The sequence below is a fragment of the Tachypleus tridentatus genome, chromosome 12, assembly GCF_004210375.1.
Source record: "Tachypleus tridentatus isolate NWPU-2018 chromosome 12, ASM421037v1, whole genome shotgun sequence".
Classification (NCBI taxonomy): domain Eukaryota; kingdom Metazoa; phylum Arthropoda; class Merostomata; order Xiphosura; family Limulidae; genus Tachypleus; species Tachypleus tridentatus.
In genome coordinates this window covers 134,401,376-134,414,507 of record NC_134836.1, presented here as the reverse complement: position 1 = coordinate 134,414,507, position 13,132 = coordinate 134,401,376, and the positions used below count along the sequence as shown (strand labels likewise).

At 33.4% G+C, this 13,132-nt stretch overlaps 1 protein-coding gene across 2 annotated transcripts in view; it reads left to right on the top strand.

Moving 5' to 3' along the window:
* Positions 1-2,979: 2,979 nt before the first annotated feature.
* The window catches only part of LOC143234747 (protein NipSnap homolog 3B-like), a 41,866-nt gene continuing 31,713 nt past the window's right edge, over positions 2,980-13,132 (top strand). Inside the window, exons 1-3 of one of the 2 annotated variants that reach the window (XM_076472323.1) lie at positions 2,980-3,087; positions 7,372-7,675; positions 12,787-12,945. In XM_076472323.1, coding sequence (XP_076328438.1) covers positions 3,070-3,087; positions 7,372-7,675; positions 12,787-12,945 — 481 coding nt within the window. In that variant the 5' untranslated portion in view covers positions 2,980-3,069. Of the gene's footprint in view, positions 3,088-3,314; positions 3,441-7,371; positions 7,676-12,786; positions 12,946-13,132 lie in introns of those variants that run through there. The other variant, XM_076472322.1, reaches the window with a different exon arrangement.

Genomic DNA, 13,132 nt, shown 5'->3' with positions numbered 1-13,132 from the left:
ACCCACGAACTGTCAACACCACAATGGGCCACTTGGCAAATATTGCCGGACTTTCAATTGTGGCAAACCAACGAGATACTGTTCGCAGAAACTTTTCTTTGAGGTAAAAACCAATGGTGAGCAATACAAGAGAGAGTGGTTATTGTATTCACCATCAACATGGTCAGTTTACTGCTTTGTTTGTGAACTTTTTGCCTCTAAGTTTTTTCGCGTTTTGTTGAAAGAGAAGGGTTCAGTGACTGGCGAAATACAATTGTAATTAATCATTATTAAAGAATCACTATGCTAACAAGCTTAACTCGCAGACAACGTTTAGGCTTGCGACAAGAGTTGGAAAACAAATTAACAAAGAGTGCAATTACTGGAAACATGTCTTGGGCGTGTAATAACTGTTATTCGTACGTTAGGTGAAGGTGGTCTGACTTTTCGAGGAACAGATAAAAATTTTGGTTCACTGCAGAATGGGAATTTTTTAGGGCTGCTCAAGCTATAAGTCAGTTTGATCCATTTTTAGCGGGACACATTTCGAAATCTGAAAATTTTGGAAAATGAAATCGTTACTTGTCCAAAACCAACTGTGAAGAACTCATTGAACCAATGATCTGGAAGGTCCATGCGTTCATTGTTGACGAAGTAAATTCTTCTGGTTATTTTAGCTTGTCAGTTGACTCGACGCCAGATCTATCATATACAGATAAGTTAAGTGTTATACTTCGATACTTAAAGATGGGCAGCGTATTGATCGCTTTTAACCTTTTGGAACTGAAAAGTCATATTAGTGAGGAAATAGTAAACCAGGCATTGCAGTACTTACATGAAGTTTGCAAACTTAATTTTTCGAAATGTAGGGGTCAGTCTTACGACAATGCTGCTGACATGTCTGGGCGTTATAAGTGGATGCAGCAAAAGATCTTAGAGGAAAATAAGTTTGACATATATGTGCCCTGTGCAGCCCATTCACTAAATCTGGTAGGCCCAAGTGCTGTTGACTGCTGCCAAGTGGCAGTTTTTCTCTACAATGCATTTGTTCTATACATTTTTTCATTCTCAATCAGCCGGTGGAAAATTCTTAAAGCTTGTCTTGGAAATGAAAGTGTGTTAAAATCCCTCTTTGATACCAGATGGGAGGTACATGCTATGGGAACAACAGCAACTTTAAGTCTTTCTTTAAAATTGTTGAAGCTTTAGAATGCCTAGCTGAAGACCAGTCACAAAAGGGGGAGACACTAGAAGAGAAGCAGACAATAATGCAAATAAGATGCAAGAGCTAAAATTTGTTCTTATGTTGATCATGTGGGATGAGATTTTGCTAAAGTTTCATAAAGCAAGTCATGTTTTGCAAAATGAAGATGTGAACTTAAAAGTATATGCAGATCTGTACCGGTCATTAGCTGACTAGCTGTGCACTTTAAGGGATGACTTTGAAAGATTTGAAGCAGTTGTAAAGGAAATACTACCAGATGTTGATTATAATGCAGCTTAAACTCGCAAACATTTCAGAAAGAAGGTACTCAATGATAGCGATGTACAAGAAGTAGATCTGAATGACAGAGATAAATTTTATATCACCACCTTCTTCACTATTGTTGACAAACTAGAAACCCAGATGAGAAGAAGAGGAGAGGTGCACATGAAACATCAAACAGATTTTCTTTCCTAATTGATGTGCCAAATGACGTCACTTCATCTGCTGAAACTGCAAGGCACTCTCAGTGTTTCCAAAAGCTAATTGATACTTGCCCAGACGACTTGGACACTGATCTCTCTGCCGAGCTTCAGCAGTTTCACTCATATGAGCGTCATAAGTTCAGTGCAACAAAACTGGAAAAACCAGATTCAGTCATACTGAACTTTATAGAATAATTTCTGAAGACAAAATTTAGTGTGCGTTTCCAAACGTAGACATTGCATTGCGTATATTTTTAACATTAACGGTCACAAATTGCACAGCTGAATATTCATGTTCTCTACTCAGGTATATTAAAAATCCCAACAGAACAACTCTGCGACAAGACAGGCTGGATGCCTTATCTCTGCTAAGTATATCAGAAAATTTGTTACGCCAAATTAGTTTTGAGAACTTGATCAAAGACTTTGCAATTAAAAAAATCTAGAAGAAAACTTTTTAAAATTTAAATAAATATTAAGGTATAAGTAAACAATTTACTTACGGAATTTTAATTTCAAAGTGAGAATATTTTTAATAAAAGGATTTTGAGTAAATTTTTCATTTTTGTTAACATCAAAGTGTGAATTTGTTAATGTCAAAGAGAGAATTGTTAATTCAGAGTGAAAACAAGCATACAGTAAAAATAATTTTTTTAATTATCATTAGTCAAAGAAGTGATTTTTCGCATCATCTATAAGTAAAAGGCGTTAGTCATTGTTTGATTTTGATCCATGCCTAATCTGTTAAATAAATAAAATAAAAAAGTTTTTATTTAATATAGTAGTGGAGCCTGACCTGGGAGAAAATTGAAGAAGGGTTATAAATTTTCAAACTTATATTTCACTTTCCACACGGCCCGGCATGGCCAAGTGTGTTAAGGTGTTCGACAGGTAGTCCGAGGGTCGAGGGTTCGAATCCCCGTCGCACCAAATATGCTCGCCTTTTCAGCCGTGGGGGCGTTATAATGTGATGGTCAATTCAACTATTCGTTTCTAAAAGATTAGCCCAAGAGTTGGCGGTGGGTGGTGATGACTAGTTGCCTTCCCTCTAGTCTTACACTGCTAAATTAGGGACGGCTAGCGCAGATAGCCCTCGAGTAGCTTTGTGCGAAATTTCAAAACAAACCAACTTCAATCAGTTTTTATTTTTTAATCAAAAAAGAAATAAAAACTAAACCAATCATATATATTGTAAATAAAAATATTATATAAACAGTAAAAGAGAACAAAGAGCAGTAAAGTCTAACTTATTAACTGTACGAGGAAATTAAATAAAACATATTACTGTTAATAATCATATTTGGAAATTATCGGCACTTATATCGGAGCAGCACAAAATTCATTTATCGTAATTTCGAAGAAAAGTATTTCTAGAAAGAGGTCGTAGCAGCACGTGAAACCATGATGATATCGTTAAATGTAAAATTAACTTTAGGTTAATTAACTTAATACAATTTAGCCTCGAATTTTTTAAACTTTTTTGCAAGTCTGGAATAGTTATACAGCTAGGTTTCCCTATAATATGCACTAGTGCGATAGACGTGCAGATAGCTCTCGGGTAGCTTTGCGCGAAATTCCAAACAAACAAACAAACAAACATAGAACTCTAACCTTTCATGGATAAACATTGTATGTTCCAGCTTTAAAATAGAATTATCGAACTTATAATTCTAGATTGTTAATTAGGAATTTAGACCACAAGTATATCCTTAGTTATGACTAAGTCTTTACTGTGTTTCTATTGGTTTGAAGGTGAAGAACCCTGTACTAAGGTATCATACAGATCATCCCTTAAATAATGTCAGATTTCAGGCTCAGAAAAAGAAAAAGGATTTCATACGCTTTTAATGTTATTTAATCTATAATGTATGTTTTATTATTAATTACTTCCTGCCAATGATTTACAAGCTTCTGGGTGCCACTTCTGTATTATTATTGGGGTGTTGAGGAAAAGAATGTGGAGAGGGTAGTTCTGACATCTTCAAATGTTTCAAGCTCTTTTCCATGAAGATAGTTTTGCGAACTACGTGATAATCAGATGGGGCAAGGTCTAGAGCAGTGGTTTCCAACCTTTTTTATGCCCTGCACCCCTAAAAAAATTTAATATGTTCTCACACCCCTCAAAGTAATTATTTATTTAAGAATAAAGGTGAAGGTGGCCAAAACAAATGTTATCTCGCACCCCTGGTTGGGAACCACTGGTCCAGAGAATAAGGAGGGTATGGAAGTTTTTCTCAGTCTAGCTCTTCAATCTTTACAGATGTGATCCTTGCTGTATGGAGTTGTGCATTATCCTCATGTAACACAACACCTTTATGATTGATCAAAGTGGGCCTTTTTTTCTTTCAGTGCAACATTCAAGCACTTTAACTGTTGATAGCAAGTCTGATGTAATCGTTACATTGAGTAGTAGCAACTCAAAGTGATAGCAAGTCTGATGTAATCGTTACATTGAGTAGTAGCAACTCAAAGTGATAGTAAGTCTGATGTAATCGTTACATTGAGTAGTAGCAACTCAAAGTGGATCACACCAACAATATTCCTCCAAACGCTTAACAAGACTTTCCTATTGTGGAGGTCCATTTTGGGTTGTGCTTTAGCCAATTCACATGCACTGAGCCATTGTTTGCAACATTTAACATTTTTATAACATTTCAATTTTTCATCTCCAGTGACAAACTTGTTCAAAAAAGGTGAGTTACATTCATGAGGGTACAGAGAAGTGCAAATGTTCACTCTTGCTCTATTGTTGGCTTCTGTCAAATCATGGGGGGCCTATTTTTCAAGTTTTGACACCTTTCCAAGGTGTTGCAGATGATGGTGAACTGTTGAATGGGTTGAATTAAGCTTCTATGCTAGTTCTTTAACTGTTACAGCACAATCTTCATCAAGTGGACCCAGCAGCAAGCCATCATTACTAAACAGGACAACCTGAACGTGGCACATCACTTAAGCTGTAATCACCTGATCTAAACTTCTGAAACCACCTTCAACATTTTCTTTCATTGAGAGACTCTGCACCATGAACACCTTGAATGTTTTGTGTAGTTTTTGCTGTATTATTGCTTTTCTTAAATTTGTAAAGCATTATATGCCTCATGTGCTCCTCATACACATCCATCTTCATAAGGGCTTATTTAATTAATGATCTGAAAAGGTGGAGTTGGGTTAGTTTGTTTTATTTGTCTGAACATTTTTATACATGTCCTACTACATATTTTAGTCATTAAAACCTTCTACAAAGACAGAAATGATGATTCACTTTCAGTATTAAATTTTCAGATATTACTTATGGGATGACCTGATATATAAATATGCAACTCTTATTTCACTGCAGTGTATGTACATTATTGTATTTCACTACAGTCTCTTGTACAAACAAACATTTTGTGTATTTCACTATAGTATATGTATCAATATACCTCATGTTTTTGTCTGTATGGTGATTCATACTAGTACACAAATTGTATATTATTACATTTTGTGTATTAATATATCACTATTCAATTTCAGTACAGTATTATATATATATTTACAAATTTATCTTTAATGTATTTTACTCTAGTGTTGTATACCAATATACTGATCCTGTATTTCCATTGTAACACTTGTATTTGATGAAGGCTAATAAGGGGGAAGCACCATTGTAGAATTCTTCCTCCAACAACCTCCGAGATATGTTCTTAAGATTTTTTAAAATCTCTACCTTGTCACTTACTGATATGAAAGTGTTAATTGTTTCTGCTTCCCCCAGGCCCACACACAATAAAAAAAAAACATCTAGTAATGCCACTGTTATCATAATTTAGTGATTGTGAGAAGCTTTACAAGTGAAAATTGACGGGAATGGTTTGTGTTTTTGTATAGTTTAGTAGTAAAGTACCAGCCTTGTTGGCCAGAGATCTTTGGGTGTTTTTGTACTTACAGGCTTTTCCACTTAAAATACTGAATATTAATTATAATAGTATAATGATATTATTATTTCACTGTTTCATAATGTATTAAAGAAGCAAGTAAAAATTCTGATTGAAACGTAATTGTGAAATATGTTCCTACATTATAATAATATGAAATAAGAGAAATCAGAATAATAATTTAAATAAGGAATATGTGTTAGTTGTTAAGTTTTTCTATTCATATATTACCATTAAAACTTAACACACTTTTATAAACTCTATTTGAACCCATTTTTGATGAATATTTTACATCCACACAAGTACTAGTGTGAAAATGGAAATAGACATTAAGTTCAGTATTCTTATAATGTGTAGTGGTACCTTTTGTAGACATCAAGTTTAGTGTTCTTATAATGTGTAGTGGTACCTTTTGTAGACATCAAGTTTAGTGTTCTTATAATGTGTAGTGGTACTTTCTGTAGACATTAAATTGAGTATTCTTATAATGTGTAGTGGTACTTTCTGTAGACATTAAGTTTAGTGTTCTTATAATGTGTAGTGGTACTTTCTGTAGACATTAAGTTCAGTATTCTTATTATGTGTAGTGGTGCTTTCTGTAGACATCAAGTTGAGTATTCTTATAATGTGTAGGCGGTACTTTCTGTAGACATTAAGTTCAGTATTCTTATAATGTGTAGTGGTACTTTCTGTAGACATTTAGTTGAGTATTCTTATAATGTGTAGTGGTACTTTCTGTAGACATTAAGTTCAGTATTCTTATAATGTGTAGTGGTACTTTTTGTAGACATTAAGTTTAGTGTTCTTATAATGTATTGTGGTACTTTCTGTAGACATTAAGTTGAGTATTCTTATAATGTGTAGTGGTACTTTCTGTAGACATTAAGTGACAGTTTATTTGTGGTATACCAAAACTTAACATAAAAGTAATTTTTATTGTGTGGTAACAAATTTACAGTTCAACTTCTGAAAATAGAGGAGTGGTCTATTCTAACACCTTAACTGACATTCTAAAACTTGTTGACATGTTAAAATTTATTGTCAGTGTAAACTGCTAAGAACAAATTGCTTATAAAATTGCTATTTACTTCTAGCATATAGTGCTAATTAATACAAGTTTTATTATACAGTATTATAAAGTAGTCATAGCAAATAGCTCATCTTTTTCAGGAAATAAATATTGGATATTTGAATTTTAAAATATTTTTATCTCGTACAGTGAATCATTTTGATTGAAAGTGAATTGTGGATCACTAAAAAAACACATAAACATAACCTAAAAGACACTAAGAGTGTTTTTGTTTGAAAGTGTCAGTGTTATGAATCTTATTCAAATATCATTTCAGAATTTATTGTTAAGTACAGAGATATGATTCTTTTAGATCTCTGTAATGATAACTAATCATAAAGTAATTACTTTTCCTCTAATTATCCTAAATTATAAACAGTTTTGCTTCTGTTGTTGATATGATATTGACAGGTTGGTTGTTTATGGAAAGGAATCATTTATTGTCAAGTTTATGATGTTTTATTGCTGTATTTATGAAATAATACTTTCTACTATGTTTATTTCCATTTTCGTCAGCTGAGTATAAAATAAACTCAACATTTGTAGGTTAATTTGAATGTTGTTTGAGTTGATAGTTATGTAAGTAAAATGCAGTAATGTCCTGCTATGCGTTTCTTTTTGCTTGAAGTTCTACACCATATTTACCTTTATAATGTTGTAAGAGTAATATTATTTGGTATCTATTGCAGTTATGTTATTATTTGTCTTCTTTTTTTTCAGAAGTTTTTCCCTTTGTTATGGAAACGCACACTTAACGTACAGAGTTTGTCATGTTCTGTGTATTTGAGGCCTACAGAGACATGCCTCAATCTTGGTGTGAATTTTATTCGACACTGTACTCAGATTTCTGGAAAATGGAAGGTATATGAATTACGTACATACACATCATATCCAAAAGATATAAAGGAGTTTTTGAAGTTGACTGAAGAACATTATCACCTGCGTACCAAGCACTCAAAATTAATAGGTTATTGGACTTCAGAAATAGGTGGACTAAATGAAGTTGTTCACATTTGGGAATATGGTATGCTAAAGCTTGTATGTTGTTGATTTTGAAAAATGCTTGATGATGTTTAAAACTTTTACATTACAATAAGTTTCAAATATATGTATTTATCAGCACATATTTGTAAAGGTTTTTTTGGATATTTCACTGTTCTAATTTCAGAGTTTCATTATGCATTGTCACCATATCTGCTTCAAATAACTTTTATCTCAGTATCAGATTACCCTTTCAGTTGGCCTTCCACACATGTTTCAACATGCTCCAAAATAACCTGTGTGAATCCATAACTGAAGAGATCATTTCAAATGAGGTCTAAAGCAAATTCATAAGAAGTTAAATTGGGCATACATAGGATAAGATGTTGAGAGGATGTTAAATTGGGCATATTTAGAATAAAATGCTGGGAGGAACCAGTTAAATGTACATTTAACATGTATTTACTCTGCTCTGAAGTTTGTTCTTTAACTGGCAGTCCTGGAAAATTTATGTGATGGTGCAGCTATCATCCAAGAAAATCACTAGTAGAAGATATTCATGGAAGAGAATGCCATGTGAGGCTTCACTAGCTGTAGTGAATAGTGATGGAATGGAATTACATGTGAGGCTTGAATAGCAGAAGTGAATATTGACACAAAGAATGATATGTAAAACTTCACCAGTTGTACTGAATATTGATGGAAGAGAATGACATATGAGGCTATACCAGCTTTAGAAAATCTTGATGGAAGAGTATGGCATGTAAAACTTAACCAGAGGACTATTGATAGAAGAGAATGAGATATGAGACTTCACTTGCTGTCGACAATATTGGTGGAAGAGTATAACATGAGGCTTCAGTATCTATAGTGAATATTGATGGAAGAGAATGACGTGAGGCCTCACTGAATATTGATTGGAGAGGATGACATGTTAGGCATGACTACCTGTAGTGAATATTGATGAAAGAGTATGATGTGAAACTTTACTAGTTCCAGTAAATATTGATAGAAGAAAATGACATGCTAGGCTTTATTAAGTGTAGTGAATATTGATGGAAGAGAATGACGTGTGAGGCTTCAGTATCTGTAGTGAATATTGGTTGAAGAGAATGACATGTGAGTCTTGACTACCTGTAGTGAATATTGATGGAAGAGAATGACATGTAATACTTCACAAGCTGCAGTGAATATTCATGGAAGGGAATGACATGTTAGGCTTCATTTAACTGAAGTGAATATTGATGGTAGAAAATGACATGTAAGACCTCATTACCTCTAGTGAATGTTTATGGAAGAGAATAACCTGACGCTTCACTAACTGTAGTGAATATTGATAGAAAAGGATGAAATGTGACCTCAGTATCTCTGGTGAATATTGGTTGAAGAGAATAACATGTGAGGCTTGACTACCTGTAGTGAATATTGATGGAAGAGAAAGACATGATGGTTCGTTAACTGTAGTGAATGTTGAAGGAAGAGGAAGATATGTGAGGTTTCACAAGCTGCAGTGGATATTGATGGAAGAGAATGACATGTCAGGCTTCATTTAACTGAAGTGAATGTTGATGGTAGAAAATGACATGTAAGACTTCACTACCTCTAGTGAATGTTGATTGAAGAGAATGACATGCCATGCTTCATTAAGTGCAGGGAATATTAATGGAAGAGAATGACATGTAGAAGTTACTAGCTGTAGTGATTATTCATGGAAGAGAATGACACGAAGCTTTACTAGTTGTAGTGAATATTGATGGAAGAAAATGAAATGTAGAAATTACTAGCTGTAGTGAATATTTATGGAAGAGAAACATGTGAGACCTCACTAGCTGTAGTGAATATTGATGCAAGAGAATGATGTGAGGCTTCACTAAGTGTAGTGAATATTGATGGAAGAAAATGAAATGTAGAAGTTACTAGCTGTAGTAAATATTGTTGGAAGAGAATGACATATGAGGCTTTACCAGCTGTAGGAAATCTTGATAGAAGAGTATGGCATGTAAAACTTCACACCATGTAGTCAACATTGGTGGAAAGTATAACGTATGGCATGTAAAACTTCACACCATGTAGTCAACATTGATGGAAAGTATAACGTATGGCTTCACTTGCTTTGTTTAATATTGATAGAAAAGAATGACATGTAAGACCTCACTAGCTGTTGTGAATATTGATTAAAAAGAATGACACCTAAGTCTTTACTAGCTGTTGTGAATGTTGATTGAAAAGAATGACACGTAAATCTTCACTAGCTGTTGTGAATATTGATTGAAAAGAATGACACGTAAATCTTCACTAGCTGTTGTGAATATTGATTGAAAAGAATGGCACGTAAATCTTCACTAGCTGTTGTGAATATTGATATAAAAGAATGAGACGTAAATCTTCACTAGCTGTTATGAATATTGATAGAAATGAATGACATGTAAGACTTCACTAGCTGTTGTGAATATTGATAGAAAAGAATGACATGTAAGACTTCACTTGCTGTAGAAGATATTGATTGGAAAGAATGACATGTAAGACTTCACTAGCTGTTGTGAATATTAATAGAAAAGAATGACATGTAAGACTTCACTAGCTGTTGTGAATATTGACACAAAAGAATGATATGTAAAACTTCACTAGCTGTACAGAATATTGATGGAAAAGAATGACGTATGGCATCACTAGCTTTAGTGAATATTAATGGAAGTGAATTACATGAGGCCTCAATATCTGTAGTGAACATCGATGCAAGAGAATGGCATGTAAAACTTCACTAGATGTAGTGAATATTGATGGAAAGTATGACATGTGTGGCTTCACTAGCTTTGTTTCATATTGATGAAAGAGTATGATATGTAAACTTAACTAGCTGTAATGAAAATTGATGGAAGAGAATGACAAATGATGCCTGACTAGCTGTAGTGAATATTGATGGAAGAGAATGACATATCAAACTTTACTAGCTGTAGTGGATATTGGTGGAAAGAATGGCATGTAAAGCATCACTACATGTAGTAAATATTGATGGAAGAGAGTGACATGTTAGGCTCACTAGCTGTAGTGAACATTGATGGAAGAGAACATGTGATGCTTTACCAGCTGTAGCTATTATTGATGGAAGAGAAAGACATGTAAGACTTATCTATCTGGAGTGAATTTTGATGGAAGAGAATGACATGCTAGGCTCTACTAACTGTAGTGAATATTGATCATAGGGAAAGACATGTAAGACTTCACTAGCTTTAGTGAATATTGATGGAAGAGAATGACATGGTAGGCTCTACTAACTGTAGTCATTATTGATGGAAGGGAATGACATGTAAAACTTCACTAGCTGTAGTGAATATTGGTGGAAGAGAATGACATGTGATTCTTCTCCAGCTAAAGTGATTATTGATGGAATAGAATGATATGTAATACTTCACAAGCTGCAGTGAATATTCATGGAAAGAATGCCATGTTAGGCTTCACTAGCTGAAGTGAATATTGATGGAAGAGAATGAAGTGAGGCTTTACTAGCTGTTGTGAATATTGATTGAAAAGAATGACATGTAGGACTTCACTAGCTGTTGTGAAAATTGATTGAAAAGAATGATATGTAAAACTTCACTAGCTGTTGTGAATATTGATAGAAAAGAATGATATGTGAGACTTCACTAGCTGTTGTGAATATTGATAGAAAAGAATGACATGTAAGACTTCACTAGCTGTTGTGAATATTGATTGAAAAGAATGACATGTAAATCTTCACTAGCTGTTGTGAATATTGATTGAAAAGAATGACACGTAAATCTTCACTAGCTGTTGTGAATATTGATTGAAAAGAATGACGTAAGACTTCACTAGCTGTTGTGAATATTGACAGGAAAGAATGACATGTAAGACTTCACTAGCTGTTGTGAAAATTGATTGAAAAGAATGATATGTCGCTGTTGTGAATATTGATAGAAAAGAATGACACGTAAATCTTCACTAGCTGTCGTGAATATTGATTGAAAAGAATGACATGTAAGACTTCACTGGCTGTTGTGAATATTGATTGAAAAGAATGACATGTAAGACTTCTGGCTGTTGTGAATATTGATTGAAAAGAATGACATGTAAGACTTCACTAGCTGTTGTGAAAATTGATAGAAAAGAATGATATGTGAGACTTCACTTGCTTGACGAATAAAAGAAAAACATTGTACAAGACATTTGAATGTAAGATAATGCTGTTTATTTTACTGAATGTTTTTTATTAGTTAATTCAGTTGTAGCTGAAGTGAACTTTACAAAAACAACGTATTTGATTACTAGGACAAAACTGAACCAGTTACCTGGGGCTAGACATACACATGTGCTGTCATAGTAAAAGAAATGACACTTATTTAACTTCAGCCAATTGTATATATGTTAATGACGTGAAGATCACCTTCCATTAATCATTAGTCTAACAATACCATCAGAACAAAGAGACAATGTAGAGCTGGTTTCCTGTTGAGAAATGTTGCAGTCTTATAGTGGTCAAAATGTGACTGTTACAGTCAGTCTGATAATATTATATAAATAATATAAAGTTACAAAGTGGCTAATAATTGGCTGGTCTTCTCACAGGTATCAATAATTAATGAAAAAACATTTTTTGGAAATTTTATAAGAGAGTTACATAAAAGAGAACAACCCTTTTTTTGTGTAGCATATTCAAACATTTGGTTATTAGAGAGAAAACCAGTACTGGGTAATATCTGACTCAGAAAGTGACATTTAACATGTAAGTTGGTAGCTTATAAGAATTAAAAAAAAAAAAACATGCAGAAAATTGATGAGCTTAAGTTTAATTTGCTTAGAATGTTTTTTACTCTTGGCAAGTCAGTCATTGTCTTTTTTGTTATTTGCTATTTAAATTGTTTTTTGATAAAGCATTTTGTTAAAGAAGTAGTTATTTGTATTCGAAATTAATTCAGGAAATATTTTTATAATAATTTGAATTATTCAAGATGATGTTTTATTCAAATTCACAAAAATTCTTGATCTTTTAAGAAATAATTTGTTGTATAAGTTTAATTTTTACCTTTCATAACCTGCTGTGTGCCTTGAAATATTTAAATGATGAGATGGCATTATTACTTCTAGGGGGAATCCTAATATCAATAATAATTAACTAAATATGTTTTTCACTTTTAGATAGCTATCTACATCGTACGAGCGTTCGACAAAACTTGGCATCTGATCCAGAATGGTTGTCTACATACATAAGTAAAGCTGCTCCAGCCTGGATGAAACAAGACAATGTGTCGATGGTCCTTTTCCCATGGAGTCAGATTTACACTCCCCACATGATAGGTGAATAGCTCCTATTGTATTTAGTTGTATACTTTGTTCATTAGTACTTATTTCTTACCATAATTTGATAATTATATAAGTAAATGGCTATGCTTATTTCTCAGTTCATAATTATGTTAATTTGCCTTAACTTGGTATTTAGTTTAGTAATGTTTGATAGTTTGCCTTAACATACTATTCAGTTCAG